General features: G+C 32.4%; 4 protein-coding genes and 1 long non-coding RNA gene across 5 annotated transcripts; 4 read left to right on the forward strand and 1 right to left on the reverse strand.

The window, feature by feature from the left end:
• Window positions 1–2,056: 2,056 nt before the first annotated feature.
• Window positions 2,057–2,710, reverse strand: LOC130892729 (craniofacial development protein 2-like). Its single transcript, XM_057798335.1, has one exon. The coding sequence runs from the start codon at window positions 2,708–2,710 to the stop codon at window positions 2,057–2,059; it is 654 nt and encodes a 217-aa protein (XP_057654318.1).
• A 1,321-nt stretch (window positions 2,711–4,031) lies between these two features.
• Window positions 4,032–6,981, forward strand: LOC130900641 (fumarylacetoacetase-like). The gene is made up of 9 exons (XM_057811386.1): window positions 4,032–4,262; window positions 4,436–4,546; window positions 4,747–4,868; window positions 5,241–5,381; window positions 5,511–5,608; window positions 5,662–5,814; window positions 5,867–6,073; window positions 6,516–6,664; window positions 6,749–6,981. The coding sequence occupies exons 1-9, from the start codon at window positions 4,179–4,181 to the stop codon at window positions 6,944–6,946; spliced, it is 1,263 nt and encodes a 420-aa protein (XP_057667369.1). The 5' UTR covers window positions 4,032–4,178; the 3' UTR covers window positions 6,947–6,981.
• A 157-nt stretch (window positions 6,982–7,138) lies between these two features.
• Window positions 7,139–11,789, forward strand: LOC130900659 (fumarylacetoacetase). Its single transcript, XM_057811411.1, has 9 exons — window positions 7,139–7,421; window positions 8,451–8,561; window positions 8,629–8,750; window positions 8,812–8,952; window positions 9,004–9,101; window positions 9,156–9,308; window positions 9,362–9,568; window positions 9,699–9,847; window positions 11,562–11,789. The coding sequence occupies exons 1-9, from the start codon at window positions 7,338–7,340 to the stop codon at window positions 11,754–11,756; spliced, it is 1,260 nt and encodes a 419-aa protein (XP_057667394.1). The 5' UTR covers window positions 7,139–7,337; the 3' UTR covers window positions 11,757–11,789.
• On the forward strand, window positions 7,428–8,275 carry LOC130900686 (uncharacterized). Its single transcript, XR_009060205.1, has 2 exons — window positions 7,428–8,001; window positions 8,068–8,275. It is a non-coding gene; the product is annotated as an uncharacterized LOC130900686 (long non-coding RNA).
• A 145-nt stretch (window positions 11,790–11,934) lies between the features above and the next one.
• LOC130900671 (fas apoptotic inhibitory molecule 1) lies at window positions 11,935–16,134 on the forward strand. The gene is made up of 4 exons (XM_057811437.1): window positions 11,935–12,058; window positions 13,454–13,624; window positions 13,678–13,906; window positions 15,562–16,134. Exons 2-4 carry the CDS (start codon window positions 13,469–13,471, stop codon window positions 15,759–15,761), a joined length of 585 nt encoding a protein of 194 aa, XP_057667420.1. The 5' UTR covers window positions 11,935–12,058; window positions 13,454–13,468; the 3' UTR covers window positions 15,762–16,134.
• Window positions 16,135–16,255: the final 121 nt, after the last annotated feature.

Below are 16,255 nucleotides of genomic sequence, written 5' to 3' on the forward strand. Positions count from 1 at the left end.
ACCATCTATCTCTATCTTGAGCTGTATGTATCCAATTTCCCACAATTTTCTTTACATCGTCACTCCATCTTGTTGGCGGCCTGCCTCTACTTCTCTTATCCATTCTTGGCCTCCACTCCAATATTCTTTTCGTCCATCTATTATCCGTCATTCGGGCTACATGGCCTGCCCATTTCCATTTCTTTTGGGCTATAATTTCAATAATGTCCTTAACGTTTGTTCTTCTTCTTATGTTCTCATTTGTAATTCTATCCCTTCTCGTAATTCCCAATATTGCCCTTTCCATTGCCCGTTGCGCCACTCTCATCTTTCCTGCAGTTTGTCTCGTAAGGGTAAGCGTCTCTGCCCCATAGGACATCACAGGTATAACACACTGCTCATATACTTTTCTCTTTAGGCTTATTGGTAAGTCTGATTTCAAGGTACTACTCAACTTGCCAAAAGCTATCCATCCTAACTGTATTCGACGCTTTATCTCACACGTTTGGTTATCTCTTCCTATCCTCACTTCATGGCCTAGATATTTATAGTCATATACTTGCGCTATCGCACCTCCATCGATAATTATGTTATCATTTGTTACCAGATTTGTCATAAATTTGGTTTTGTCTAAATTTATTTCTAGACCAATATTCATTGTGGTTCTTTTCAAATCCGTGGCCATCTGCCGAGCGTCTTGCATATTGTCGGTGATTATGACGATATCGTCTGCGAAACGCAGGTGGTTTAGATACTCACCGTCGATATTTATACCTTTCTCTTCCCAGTTTAATTTTTTGAAAGAGTATTCCAACACACATGTGAAGAGCTTAGGAGAGATAGTGTCTCCTTGTCTAATCCCGCGTCCTACATGTATCTTATTTGTTGGTTCGTGGAGATTTACATTTAGAGTTGCTTTTTCATATATGTGTTTAATGAGCTTTGCGTATCTGTAGTCTATCCTACATTGTTGCAGGGCTGATAAAATTGCTGGAAGTTCAACTGTGTCAAACGCCTTTTTAAAATCGACAAATATCATTACGAGGGGCCTATTATATTCTATGGATTTTTCTATCAGTATCTTAATCGTTTGCAAATGGTCGTTTGTTCCATACCCTATTCTGAACCCCGCCTGTTCTCTGGGCTGATAAAAGTCTAACTTTCGTTCCAAGCGTTTCGTTACGATCTTAGTGAACCATTTATAAAGGTGAGAAAGCAAGCTTATAGGTCTATAGTTTTCAAGGTTCGTTATATCCCCTTTTTTGTGGATGAGAATTATCGTCGCATTTCTCCACTTTTCCGGGATTTCCCCCTTTTGTAGACATAGATTGAAGAGGGAGATTATTTCTTTTAAAAGTTTCTCACCCCCAACTTTGACAGCTTCTATCACAATTTGGTCTTCTCCTGCCGCTTTCTTGTTTTTCATTTCCGTTAGGGCATTTTTTGACTCTTCAATTGTTATTTCGGGTACAAGTTCTGAACCTTGGTTTACGACTTTCATTTTATTTTCTGTAATATTTAATTCTTCTCTTCTGCTCCTATATAGTTCCTTGTAGAATTCTTCTACAATTTTTACCAATTCTCTCCTATTGTTTGTTTCTTTTTTGTTGTTATCCTTGAGTTTGATGATTTCCTTTTTCCCATCAGCTAGTCTCCTTCTAAGCACCTTCATACTTTTATTTTCTTCGATTACTTGTCTGGTTTTTTCTGTGTTATATTTCCTTAAATCTTTCCGTATTTTTTTTGAAATAGTCTTATTTAGTGTTCTTATTTCGCTTGTATCTTCCTTTTGTTGTTCTACTAGAAGTCTTCTTTGTCTAATTAGATCTTTTGTATTTTTGCTTATTTTTTCTTCTTTATCTCCATCTCTTTTACAGTATTTTTGTTGTGCTTTTAATATTGTTCCAGTGATTTCTTCATTTAATATGTTTATGTCTAGTGACTGGTTTGTGTTCAGGGATTCAGTTAAGAAAGTATTATACGCATCAATATCTTCTGGGGTCTCCCACTTTATTTGTTGTTTCTTCATTTTTTGTCGTTCATTTCTGGCGTTTATTCTTACAGTTGCTCTTACAGCTCAATGATCACTCCCTATACCGAATTTATTTAGAACTGTAACATCTGTGACAAATCTTTTCCGCGTCGTGATAAAGAAGTCTATTTCATTTTTTGTTCTTCCATTTGGGTTTACCCAAGTCCATCGTCTATGCAATTTCTTTTGAAAGAAGCTGTTCATTACATATAACTTTTGATTGTGCAGGAAATCTATCAATGTCTGTCCTCTCTCATTTCGACCATCTATTCCAAAGCTTCCAATTGCCACCTCCGACATATCTGTTTGTTTTCCAATTTTGGCGTTAAAGTCCCCCATAATAAAAGTATAGTAGCATCGATTCTCTTTAAGTGCTATTTCTATGTCACCATAGAAGGTGTCAACTTCCTCATCTGTGTGGGCTGTCGTAGGAGCGTATACTTGAATAATTTTAATTTCATACCTTTTACTTATGGAAAGTGTTATATATGCCACTCTGTCTGATATAGTCTTTAGAGTGACTATTGATTTTTCAAGTCGTTTGTTTATTAAGAATCCTATACCACCGTCAGGGCTGTTGGGATTTTCATTTTGATAAAAGAGTTGTCCGGACTTCAATTTAAAAAGTTGTTCTTCTTTTCTTCTTGTTTCACATAAACCGATTATATCCCAGCTTATGTCCTTAATCTCCTCTTCCATTTCTAGAAGTTTACTACTTGACGATAATGTTCTTACATTGTAGGTTATGATTTTAAAGATCTTAGTGTTTCTACTTGATTTGCTTGTCGGTTTTTTGTCCCCCCCCCAGAATCCATGGGACTGACTGAAGTTTCTTCAGCACAAGATTTTGGACGATCTATCCTACTTGCCTGGGGTCGTTCCGTAATTGTTTTAAAACTCGACATAACTTTGAGGGTTTTTTGGCAAATAAAACGCCACGCTTGCCATTGCGTGTTGGCGAGTGTGTATTTCAGCCGCTCCTAACATGGAGATACAGACGCTGTTTGAAGCCGCCCACTCTGGGTCAGACGCCTCATCGTTGTGGGTTTCCTTAGCTTCACTTTCATCTCTTCGAGACCTTACCGGCAAGGGTGGCCCTACCAGTAGCTATGCTACCGCCGGCATCGCTCCCTGGATATTGAAAGTTACTGAGCCCTCTCACCACGCCAAGGTGAAAATCCCCGAGAGAGAGAATAGGAGTGTAGAGGCCCATAAACAAACACTCGGAAAGCCTGGGCAAGGCACCAAGCATTTTTCCAGCAACAGGAGATAATGCTGCCTGGTATCCATTCAGCCATTAAAGTTTAAAGCTCCAATATTATAAAATATAAACTCGTTTGGGATTGTCTTGTAAAACGAGCTAGGCAAGGCCCTTTATGTGACCTGAACCCTTGAACCCCGTGGTATCAGCTACAGAATAATAGAAAAAGCATTGGAAAAGGAGGTAGATAGGGGATAAAACCAGTTACTTCGACAATCATAGGGGTTGAGGTAAGCAATGACAATCCTGGGAAAGTATAACCAGAAAAAATCTGCTAAATACTGACAGGAGTCCTATCGGGGTACAGTCGCCTTAACGAACCCCTGGAGAAGCTATAGCAGAGCAGTACACTCGGGAGTGTATGAAATAGAAAATTCCCAGTATAACAACAAGAATGTGGGATACAGTATACCATTTGGGTCACGGTGTACATGGTACCCTAACATACCCATACGTACTCAAAATTGAAGACCAAAGTTATGGTTATTGATTGGGCTGTTAACTCAGAATGGATCTGCTGAGACTTTTGGATCTTCATGGAACTGTTAAAATTATCCACACAATTTTTTGATCATATCTTGTAGACAGATACTTTTCCATCAAAACGCAGCCGTACTCGGAATATCTTCTTCTCATGGTACTATCATTTTTTACTATTTTATTTTCGTAATTAATGAGAAAATGTAAAATTTTTGATTAAATCCTATCGATTGTATAACTTTTATTTTCAAAGGTCAAATATTAACAACCTCGTTTTGAATTCAGAATATAGATAACTTATCAGAGACAACATTTGCTTAAATTAAAGCCTTGACAATCCTTATGTATGAAGCATTTTACATTAGAATTATTCAATTTACATAAATCCAAATACAAAGTAAATTAATTTTTTTAAGCAAAGTCACTATGAGAAGCTTCCTTAAATACTGTAAATTTTCTGATTTTCCCATAGAGAATCTCCCTTATGGTATTTTTACTGCACCCGGTAAGGTGAGTGGAATATTTCTCAATAATTATACCTGCATTTAAACTCCCAATTGAACTCAAATCATATAGATGGGGATGAGATTATTGGTCAAAAAACAAAAAACTGTGGTGGAAGACTTGATCGTAAAATCCCCACGTCTTTTTTGGAGATTATTTCATTTTTTATTATTTTTTAGCTCAAACCTAGAATAGGGGTCGCCATAGCAGATTCTATATTAGATTTAAATGAAATTTCTCAACTTTTCGACGGTCCCGAATTAAAAAAACATCAACATGTTTTTAAAGAAGTAAGTTTCAGTTGCTTAAATTTGTTTTCGCGATCATTTCATCTGCGCCTTTTATTTTTTTTTTAATTAATTTTTCATAAATAAAATAATAACTGGCGCAGTCGATAGAGTCTCCAAATGAAAATTGTAGATTTTTTCATAAGTTACACTGCAATAAATTGATTTTATTTCCAATTTTTCGTTTTAAATACATTTTTTAGTCGACATTAAATCGTTTCATGGGGTTAACACCCAAAGCTTGGAAAGAAGCTAGGAGCACTATACAAAATATCCTTTCAGAGGACAATCCAGTTCTTCAAAACGATGATATTCTTAGAAAAAAGTGAGTATTTATAAAAAATTGAACATCTTTATTCGTCTAAGTCATATTTTCTTCCATGATTGTGTTAGTGTTAATTTAAGAGATATTATTTCAAAAAAAATAGAGATCTTAAGTATGCAGAAAAGAAAGAAGCAGTAGAATTACTGAACATGCCAGTTATTAAGCTCAAATTGTAGAATTGAACAATTTAATATCCTGTTTGCGTCTTTCTTCCTTATTGAACCTTGCCAAGCAACTTGTTGACATATTCCTGTATAATATTCTACTTTTTAGGTCTTGAATATCCACATTTTGTATTTCTTGTAAGAATTTTCCATAATTTATGAAATTATGTGTTTTTCAATAACCAATTTTTTTATTTATTTTTTTTAGAGCTTTTACGAGGCAATCCGAAGCTAAGATGCACCTACCAGCTCAAATCGGGGATTTCACTGACTTTTCCTCGTCCATACATCACGCAAAAAACGCTGGAAATCTTTTTAGAGGGAAAGAAAACGCAATAGCGACAAATTGGTAAGTAATTCTGGGCTCCGATTGAAAGAATTCATTGCTATAGCTATCGACTACCTCATTTAATTTTTCAACAACATATTGAACCTATAAGGCTTAATATACACTGAAATTTCTTTTACGAAATGCTAGGAAGCATCTTCCAGTGGCTTATCATTGTCGAGCAAGTACCGTGGTCATATCTGGTACTCCAATTCATAGACCATATGGACAAGCAGTGCTAGAAGATGGTACTAACTTTGTATATGATAAACATGTTTAAATACTTATTATTTCATCTTAGGTGGACTTCCAGTATTTGGTCCAAGTAAACTAATGGATTACGAACTAGAGATGGCGTTTTTCGTTGGTGGAACCAATAATTTAGGGGAACCCATCAAAGTAGAAAATGCTCAAGATCATATTTTCGGTTTCGTTATAATGAACGACTGGAGTGGTAATTTTTAATATTTTTTTCTATTATTTCAATAAAAATTCGTTATTTCCAGCTAGAGATATATTATCATGGGAATACGTACCACTAGGACCATTCGTTTCTAAAAATTTTAGTACCACAATCTCTCCATGGGTAGTTACAACATTTGCATTGGAACCTTTCAAAACTGATAATTACCCACAGGAACCAGAACCTTTATCATACCTAAGACATAGTGACAATTTTAATTACGATATTCATCTTCAAGTTGATGTATCACGTGAGTAAATGAATACGTCATAAATTTACTTTCCGTCATCAAAATATTGTACGAAATTTCCAGGAAATTCGTATTACTATATTCGAAGAAGTAATAAGTTTTGGGAACTATAAAAATCGTATTTTTTACGTTTAAACAAAGAACTATTGAGGAATAGATATTCAAAACACTTGCTTCATACTTCCTATTATGTTTTTTATCTTCAATTCAATTCCAAGATAATTTTCTTTGTCCAATATTCAATATATGTCAGAACTACACTTAACATAGCGCCCTCTAGTTAATAATTGTATCATTAAATGTGTAGTTATTATCTGTTTTTAAAATCTACAAAAGTCTTCTCTCGACAGTTTCAATTTTCATAGTAATAGTGTCTTGACCTTGTATGACCTTGAAAACATAAAGATCTTCATGTCTACCAATATTTTAATTTTTATTATAGCGAAAGGAGATACTATGTCCAGAACTGTATGTCGTTCAAATTTCAAAAATTTGTACTGGACACCTAAACAACAGCTCGCTCATCATACCATAACTGGTTGTAAAATGAATCCTGGTGATCTACTAGGCAGCGGCACCATTAGCGGAGAAGTATGTATAAGTTAGTTTAGATTCGATTAATTTAGGTTAGTTTGTATCACACATTGATAAATTTAAAACAACATTCTGTTACAGTCACCCGAATCTTTCGGTTCCACGTTAGAATTAGCTTGGAAGGGAACGAAACCTCGAAATCTATTAGACGGATCTCAAAATAAATTCCTACAAGATGGCGATACTGTCACAATGACAGCCGTTTGTAAAGGAGATACCTACAATATCGGTTTCGGTACATGCGTTGGTACTTTACTGCCACCCAAAAACATTTATTAATATGTTAATAAATTATTTTTTCATTACTTTCGAAATTTGAATCTTTTTCTACCAAATAACATCGTAAAAAATTGTAATATACGAAACATAAAGTTTAAAAACATTTTAAAAACAAAAAACGTTTAAATTGTATTTATAACTATCAAGCTCTCCCTGTAAACATCAAATATATTTAACCTTTCGTTGCATATTACGTAAATTTATAGATAGCGTATCAAATACCAACAACAATTGCTTAAATTAAATTATAATATTTTTTTTATTTTCATTCTACTGCATAACTTTCATTTTACACCATAAACATTGGGTAAATACCAGTAGAGAAGTTTTAACCTTGAATGTCCTCACATTAGTAAACAGAATTGACTAAGTTTTTTTTTCGACAATAACAATGAAGTGTTTTTTAAAATATTCGAAGTTTTGTGATTTTCCCATAGAAAATCTACCATACGGAGTGTTTACGTCGCCAGGAAAGGTAAGTAATTCAAAACAATTGTCCTAACCTTTTATTTCTTGTTGATTTCATTCTATTTGATCAACTTTCCTCGGTTCAAACTTAAAAATTAAATAAAAAAAAATAAGGTGATTCTTTAATCGGTACGTCTAGCGTCGATAGGTAGGCAATATGTTTTACACCAAAACGAGGTCAACTTATAATCATACTAATAAATTCATATTATTATTTCTTTGTAATAGATTTATTATTTCGCCACAATAATTTCATGTGATTTTTTGAATAATACTTGATAATAAGAGAAAATTATTCAAATTATAAATTAATTTACGGTGCATAGGCAACATATTATACATTAAAACATAGCTAATGGAATAATAATAAGTGGATATTATTATTTCTTTCCCTTCTGTATATATTATTTAACCTATTCACAAAATTATTGTTTATAAAAGAAAAAAGGATTTGAATTTTAAATCGGGCAAGATACTTGTTGCGAACTATCTCCATTACAGGAAACGGTGATACTAATATTAACATTTTGTGTATACGAGGTGTGGCTATTAAGTAACGAAGGGGTTATTCGTTTTTTTGTTTAGAGGTAGAAATAGTTAAACTTATATTCTATTGGAACAATGAATATTTGTCCCGTACACGTGTTTTTTAGTTAACCGTTTACAAGATAGTCGAGAAGATGTTGAACACGTTTTACTTTCATAATCGCCCTTCCACGGATGAAAATATGAAAAATATCGGTGATTTTGATCGATCTGACGTACTTTCTAAGTAAGGAACTGACAGAAAAAGACTTACTGCATTGTTTCGAACAATACTATGTAGAAATAGAGGAGGAAAATAAATATTTCATATCTCTAGTCTCGTTATTTGATATCCAAACCTAGTGTATTTGAATATTTTCTAAAATATCATACAATTAACTGCTGCTTTTCCTATTCTATTCCATATGAAAAAGAAAGTTTTAAAACTGAACTCAGTGTTTTTATTTTTCAGAAGACAACTAATTAATTATTTTCAATTAAATATTTTCAGCCTATTCCTAGGATAGGAGTTGCCATAGCCGATTATATACTAGATTTAAACGAAGTCTCCCATCTATTCAATGGACCAGAACTGAAAAATTATCAACATGTGTTTAAAGAAGTAAGTTTTAACTATTCAATAACAATTTTTTGCTTAATTGATTAATTCTGATGATTTTTCTTTTCAGCAAACTCTGAACCGATTAATGGGGTTAACACCGAAGGCTTGGAAAGAAGCCAGAGAAACTATACAAAGCATTTTATCTGAAGCTAATCCAATTTTGAAAAATGACGAAACTTTATGTAGTAAGTGAGTGTATGATAGAAACTTGATTGTAAAGTATCTTTACATTTGATTATTTTATTTTTAGAGCTTTCACGTCTCAATCTGAAGCGACGATGCATTTGCCTGCACATATCGGCGATTATACTGATTTCTACTCATCCATACACCATGCTACGAACGTTGGAATTATGTTTCGGAGCAAAGAAAATGCTTTGATGCCGAATTGGTGAGTGATTTCGTTATTTTGAGTTTTTAGATATATTTTACGATCTTTCAGGAAACATCTTCCAGTGGCTTACCATGGCAGAGCAAGTTCCATTGTAGTTTCTGGTACCCCTATTCGAAGACCAAATGGACAAACATTAGTAGCTGATGGTAAATGTCAAGATGAATAATTTGATTTATAATATTTCATATTATGAATTTTAGGAACTGATCCTGTATTTGGTCCAAGTAAACTAATGGATTTCGAATTGGAAATGGCGTTTTTCGTTGGTGGTTCCAACAAACTTGGAGAACCCATCAAAATCGAGAAGGCTGAAGATCATATCTTCGGTTTCGTTCTAATGAACGACTGGAGCGGTATTTATTCGATTCCTAACAACATTCTGTATAATATTAAGAATTTTTTTTAGCAAGAGATATACAGAAGTGGGAATACGTTCCTTTAGGACCTTTCTTGGCTAAAAATTTAGGTACCACGATATCTCCTTGGGTTGTTACGACGTTTGCTTTGGAACCTTTCAAAACCGATAATTTCCCACAAGATCCACAACCTTTACCATACCTGAGGCACTCTGATAAGTGTAATTACGACATAAATCTACAAGTTGACATAACACGTGAGTGTTTTATTGTTATTAAAGTCGAAATATTGTAATTGGAACGTCTCATAATGAGACTAAAGATGTGAGAGAAAAATTAAAAAATTAGAAAAGCAATTCAATGTTAATTTTAATTATTTATTTACAGCTAAAGATGGTAATGTTTCTACCACGATTTGTCGTTCGAATTTTAAATATTTATATTGGACTCCCAAACAGCAGCTTGCTCATCATACCATAACTGGTTGTAAAATGAATCCTGGGGATTTGTTGGGAAGTGGCACTATAAGCGGAGAAGTATGTTTTTATGTCTATTTATGAAATATTTCAATACTAATTCTCATTAAAATGAAATTACCACAACAAATTTATAAATAACATTTACGAAGCTAGCCGCGTATTTTAGAAAAATAACCTACTTTCTAAGTCTACCACTGTCTAATAGATGTCGCTACTCGACAATAAATTAGTAAAGGCTTTTTTTATTCTATCAATAGTAAATAGATGGCGGTACCGTTTAAAAATAGATTTCGACTAACGTGATTTGAAACGTTGACCAAATTGGATTATGTATATTATGTATTGACATTATTATCTCAAAAAGAGCATATTTTGAAGTCGATAATAAAGCTGAAATATATACAAATATTTATTAATCAGCTCGGGTCAAATTAAAATGATATCGTTTGATGAGATTATATAACCATCCATAAATAGAATCGTCTGATTATAGAGAACTCAACATACTATTCGAAGCAATACTGATTGCCGATATTACTCCGTGGTGATTTGCATTTATTCATTGCAGTCAACTGTTGGACCGCTTGGCATGATGAAAGACAACATGCAAGAAATTGCATGCAATTCCTTGCAAGATCAAAATATCACGTAGAGAAATATTGCACGTCGTTTGACATTAAGGCCGCTTGACATAATGCAATACAACGTGCATAAAGTCTCTGTAAACAGTAAAAGTCAACAAATTCCTAACCTCAAATTTTTACTAATATTTTTTACATAGTTTAACAATGAAAATAACGAAGGTAAGTTTTACGAAATCAGTTGATCTGCATGTTTTTGATCAAGAAATATTGCGTTACAATTCAAAAAGTAAATTATATCTGCCTCTACTTTGCTTTTGGAGTCTAATGGACAATTTAGCTAGAGAATTAGACGAGAAAACATAAAAAAATTAGTTGATAATAGTTTAAGAAACATTTTAAAAACTCCCGAGGAAAATAAAACGTAATATAAGCAGTATAGAAACTCATTTCTTTATAAAATTGAAACTTAGACTCAATAAAAATAGTACCTAATCGATAATATTGCAAGTGCGACATCTTGCATGAAACAATCAGCCGAACTTCATCTGCGCATGCTTTGGATCAAGAAATATTGCGTCTTGCATTGAATTGCACGTTGTATTGCTGCAATGTAATGCAGGATGTAATATTTCTTGATAAAAAGCATGCGCAGATGAAGTTCGGCTGATTGTTTCATGCAAGATGTCGCACTTGCAATATTATTGATGAAGTACTAATTTTATCAGCAATTCCAAGGATAAATCTAGTTTCTTTTTGGCGCAAAAGCCAACTTCTCCTTTAGGCTTCAAAAGCAAGATAGCAGCATATATAATTATTGACAGTGGTGCACTTAGCACTTCACTTCACTTCATTTTGTTACTCACACAAAATATTGAACAAAAATTGAGGTTAGGAATTTGTTTGCTCTGTGCAATATTCATCTATGCAATATTTTGACCTGAAATTGCATGTAATTTGCTGCACGTTGTCTTGCACCATGCGACCTTTACAAATGCACAATTTCATTTTATTATAGCAAGGTCAGAGTTTGAATTTTTGAAATTATTTGAATCTTGTTTTAAATATCTTAAAATTATAAAAAAATATATAAAAAATTACATAGTTTCGTCGTAGATTTATAAAAAACTGAAATTATGAAAAAATAAAAAAGAACGATCAAAACTTAAGAATTTCATTATTTTTGGCAGACTTCAGATTCTTTCGGGTCTATGCTCGAATTGGCATGGAAGGGAACGAAACCACTCACTCTGTTAGATGGTTCTCAAAGAAAGTTCCTCCAGGACGGAGATACAGTTACCATGAAAGCCGTTTGTGAAGGAGAAGAATATAATATTGGATTTGGTACTTGTGTAGGAACTTTATTGCCATCTATAAAATTGTAAAAGAAACTTACGAATAAACTGATTTTATACCAATTTTTGTTTGTTTAAAAATTTCACGTACATGGGTCAGTATTTTCCATAAGCACCCCGTATAAAATTTTTGTCCTTCATTATTGATATAGTTCGAACTATACAATACAAACATAGATACAGAAATAAAATCGATTCGACAATTTTCCTTGAAATTAAACTGGAATGTGAATTGAAAAGAGGAAAGATTTTTGTGGAAACCATTTTAGTGATAAAAAAGTGCTATTATAGATCTAAATAGATCATACAAAATGTTATGAATATATAAAAAGGTAAGTGGATATAATTATTTGTCGATATCATTATAAACTATTTACTTCCAAATACTTTTTGTGAAAGAAATTCACCGATTAAATTAATTACTTGAAGAATATCAAAAATTCATACATTTTTTTTTTGGTTTGAAATATTATTTGGACGAAAAATGGTTGCTCCGTAACAATAAACTTAAATTATTGGATAGCAGATGGCAACAATATCCAAGATTTCTTTACGAAATAGAATTTTACTTAATTAGGTATTTTAATGAAATGATATTGAAATCGAATAATGTATTAAGGCATCAAAGTTCACTTTCAAATATTTTTGGAAGTTTCATTGGAATGTTAAATAATTTGAACGAAAGATGGTTGCCTCATTAGACCTGAATAGTACATGGCGTAAAATATCAAAAATGTCTTTTTGAAATTAACTAATCTATATAATCGCATAACTTGAAAAAACTATATTGAAATCTATTAATCTATTTTGGAATTCGAGCTTATGATTAAAATGTGTTAAAATACGAAATAATTTGAAGGGAATCATGGTTCTAACTTTGAGCTTGAGCTATTGAATTACAGATGGCGCACACTATATAAAATTTCTTTCTGAAATAAAACTAAAACTAAAACTAAATCATGTATTAATCTAGAATATCATATGAATAAATTAGTGTTACACGATTCCCTATAGCGTCTATATCATTTTAAAAATTGAAACATCTTGTTGAAATATTTTGGATGAAAAATGGCTCTCTTAAATTGTTAAAAGTAGATGGAGCACTAAGTCTAACATTTTCTTTTCAAAAAAAAAAATAATTCGTATAATTCAATAATTCTACAAAATTATTCATATTAAAATCGAACAACTTATTATAGCATTCAACATAATTTTCTAACTTTTTTATAAACTTGAAATAATTTGGACGGAAAATGGTTAAATTGGATTTGAGTAAATAAATAACAAAGAAAACAACAATATCCAAAGCGATCTATTAGAAACAAATCAATCGATTATAATCATATCAAAATTGATGAGATTTATTTAGTACTGTAGCTCATTTTTAAAATTTACTGAAGAAGTTTCGTTTTGATGAAAAATCATTTGGACGAAAAATGGCCGTCGCGTGACATTAGTTTTCAATGGTTGAACGCATGATGTAAAGACTACAAGGTGTGCTATCGCGCACCAGCTGGGAGCAGCCAATGAGAATTCGTTTCAATGAAAAATCATTTAGAAAAAATGGACATGATGCGTGATATTGGTTTACAATACCTACAAAATTGCAGTGCATTAAATTTTTTAGTAAGAAACTATTAATGCTACACCACTCCGGAGATTCTAGCTCTTATACTTATACGGGGGGTATCCAAAAAGTTGTTATTTCTTGATATACACTTTTCTAGATGTTATGAATTCAAATGGAGCCAAAAAATGCTTCACTAGAAAAATCAGAATCACAAGAGAGGAATAATTTGGTAGCTTATTGGAGTGTTCCATTATTAGATGGTGTTCATACGGTCGAATTCGAACATGGAACAAAAAGCGGGAAAAGAGTCTTAAGAGTTGATGGAGTCGTAAGGTCCTCGTGAAATAAGTTAGTGTATATATCAAATTTCGATTGTTTTAGGAAATTTTCAGGAGAGATTGGATGTTTAAGCTAGTAGGAGACGAAGAATTTTATTTAGGGAAACAAGAAGCGAAATGTCTTTTGAAAGTCGACCCGATGCCAAATTTTGCATTTTCTTATAGTCTTTTAGTAGACGGAAAACCTCTAGAAAAGTTCACAGAAAAACAATCTCAAGCTATAAGAAGTTGGGCTGTTATAACCGAAGGGAAGCGATACAGGATCGTCTTCGGTATTATCGAATTTCTTATACAGGATGTCCCTAATATAAAAAAAAACGAAGAATACAAAATTTTTTCTGCGTTTTATAGTTTGTAAGATTCACAATAATATAATGCATGAAAATACAATTTATTCAAATATTAATATATCAGGTTTCCCTGTACCTCCAGGGCATTCAAAATGCCTTCCATTTTGCCCGGTGACGTCAGCGCTCCAATTTTTCCCCCAGTGACTTTATATTTCCCCCCTGCGACAAAATCGGTTCCCCATCCAGGGGTTCTATTGGTACCTACGAAACCAGTGAGACCAGTTGGATTGTGGATATAATCCAAACGTCCTCCGAAAGAATCAGGTTTAAGTCCGTGGGATTCCCACGCTTTAGACGCACCATATATATTACTGTAAACCGTGCCTTTTTGTCCTAAGCTAAATCCTCCTTGATCTATTCCTCATGTTAAGTATCTGAAAAAAAATATTGTTTCAAGAAAAATAAGATCCAAAAGGACTATTTCACATATTTCTGAAAAATATGGATGCCACTATTAACAAAAATTTCTAGATTTATCGATTTAAGAAAAATTATTTCATTAGTAAACGAAGATTTTACTTTCGTACGTTCACTAGTTTTTGATATACAGTGCCTCAAACTTTCAATTTTCAAAAATTACGAATATGTCATTAAGCAATAATTTAGCATTTATTTTATGAAACTTTCAATTTACAAATCTACTTTTCAGCTTTATCAATTTGAAAAGAGTTTTTCGATGATTTAGTTATAGTTTCACGTTTATATCACTACTAGTTTTTGAGATACACTGTCTCAAAGTTTCATTTATCGAAAATTACGAATATGTCATCAAGCAATAATTTAGCATTTATTTAATGAAACTTTCAATTTACAAATCTACTTTTCAGTCTATCAATTTGAAAAGAGCTTTTTCATAAACCAGCTGAATTTTCACGTTTATATCATCACTAGGTTTTGAGATACACCGTCTCAAAGTTTCATTTATTGAAAATTACGAATATGTCATTAAGCATTAATTTAACAATTATTCAATGAAAATTTCAATTTACAAATCTACTTTTCAGCTTTATCAATTTAAAAAGAGTTTTTCTTTAAGTCATTTGAAGTTTCACGTTTATATCATCACTAGTTTTTGAGATACGCCGTGTCAAAGTTTCATTTTTTGAAAATTACGAATATATCATCTAGGAATGATTTAGCATTTATTTAATGAAACTTTTTATTTACAAATCAACTTTCCAGCTTTATCAATTTGAAAAGTGCTTTTCTATGAGTCAGTTGAAGTTTCACGTTTATATCATCACTAGTTTTCGAGATACACTGTTTTAAAGTTTCTTTTTTTGAAAATTACGAATATGTCATTAAGCAATAATTTAACATTTATTCAATGAAAATTTCAATTTACAAATCTACTTTTCAGCTTTATCAATTTATTAATAACATTAAATATACAAGTCGATTTTTCAATTTTATTCATTTGTAAAAAGCTGTTCTTTAAGCTGGAGAAGCTCTAACATTTGTAGTATTACTTGTTTTTGAGATACAGTACCTCAAACACTCATTTATTGAAAATTACGAATTTGTCATCACCTATAGATAAATTTAGGTTTCGTAAATTGATTTTAGTTGCATTTTAGAAAAGCAAACGCTGAATATATACGTCAATGGCGAATTGGTCGAAGCAGAATGCAATTTCACCTGTAACGGCACGGAGATGAGCTTCCTAATGGGCACTACTCTTGCTGTAATACGAGCCGAAACAACTCAAAAAAAACAAGGTGTCGTTCATCAACTGTTCGTCGATGGTAAATGCGTAGAAGAAGATATAATTTTTTGAAATTCTAAATGTTGTGAAAAATTAATAAAAACAAAAAAAAATTAGATAACTATAATAAGTAGCGTCATCTAGCACTTTTATATTCAAGTATATTTATGCAGTTAGTTATATTACTATATTATAGATGGCAGAAGTTTCAATTTGTTTGTATAGATACAGACAGTGTGGACACATCAGAGCGGCCGCCATGTTTAAACTAAACTACGACATAAATTATTTGAGAATATAAATTACGATTTTATATTATGAAGAAAAAAATGCAGAATCAGTCGAGTTTGGGTTAAACTTCGCGGCCACTCCCATGTGTACACACTTTCTCTATCAATCCACTGCATTTGTTTGAATGTGCTAATAAACTTATTAAGAAAAAAGACTTTCGACTATTTGTTAATAGAGCAGTCACATACTAAAATACCATGAATAGAGCAAGCAAGAAAACTAAACAAAATCGGAGCTCTACATCTTCATCGGAATATTTAGAAACAGAAGTCTGA

Source organism: Diorhabda carinulata, chromosome 1 (assembly GCF_026250575.1).
Source record: "Diorhabda carinulata isolate Delta chromosome 1, icDioCari1.1, whole genome shotgun sequence".
NCBI lineage: Eukaryota > Metazoa > Arthropoda > Insecta > Coleoptera > Chrysomelidae > Diorhabda > Diorhabda carinulata.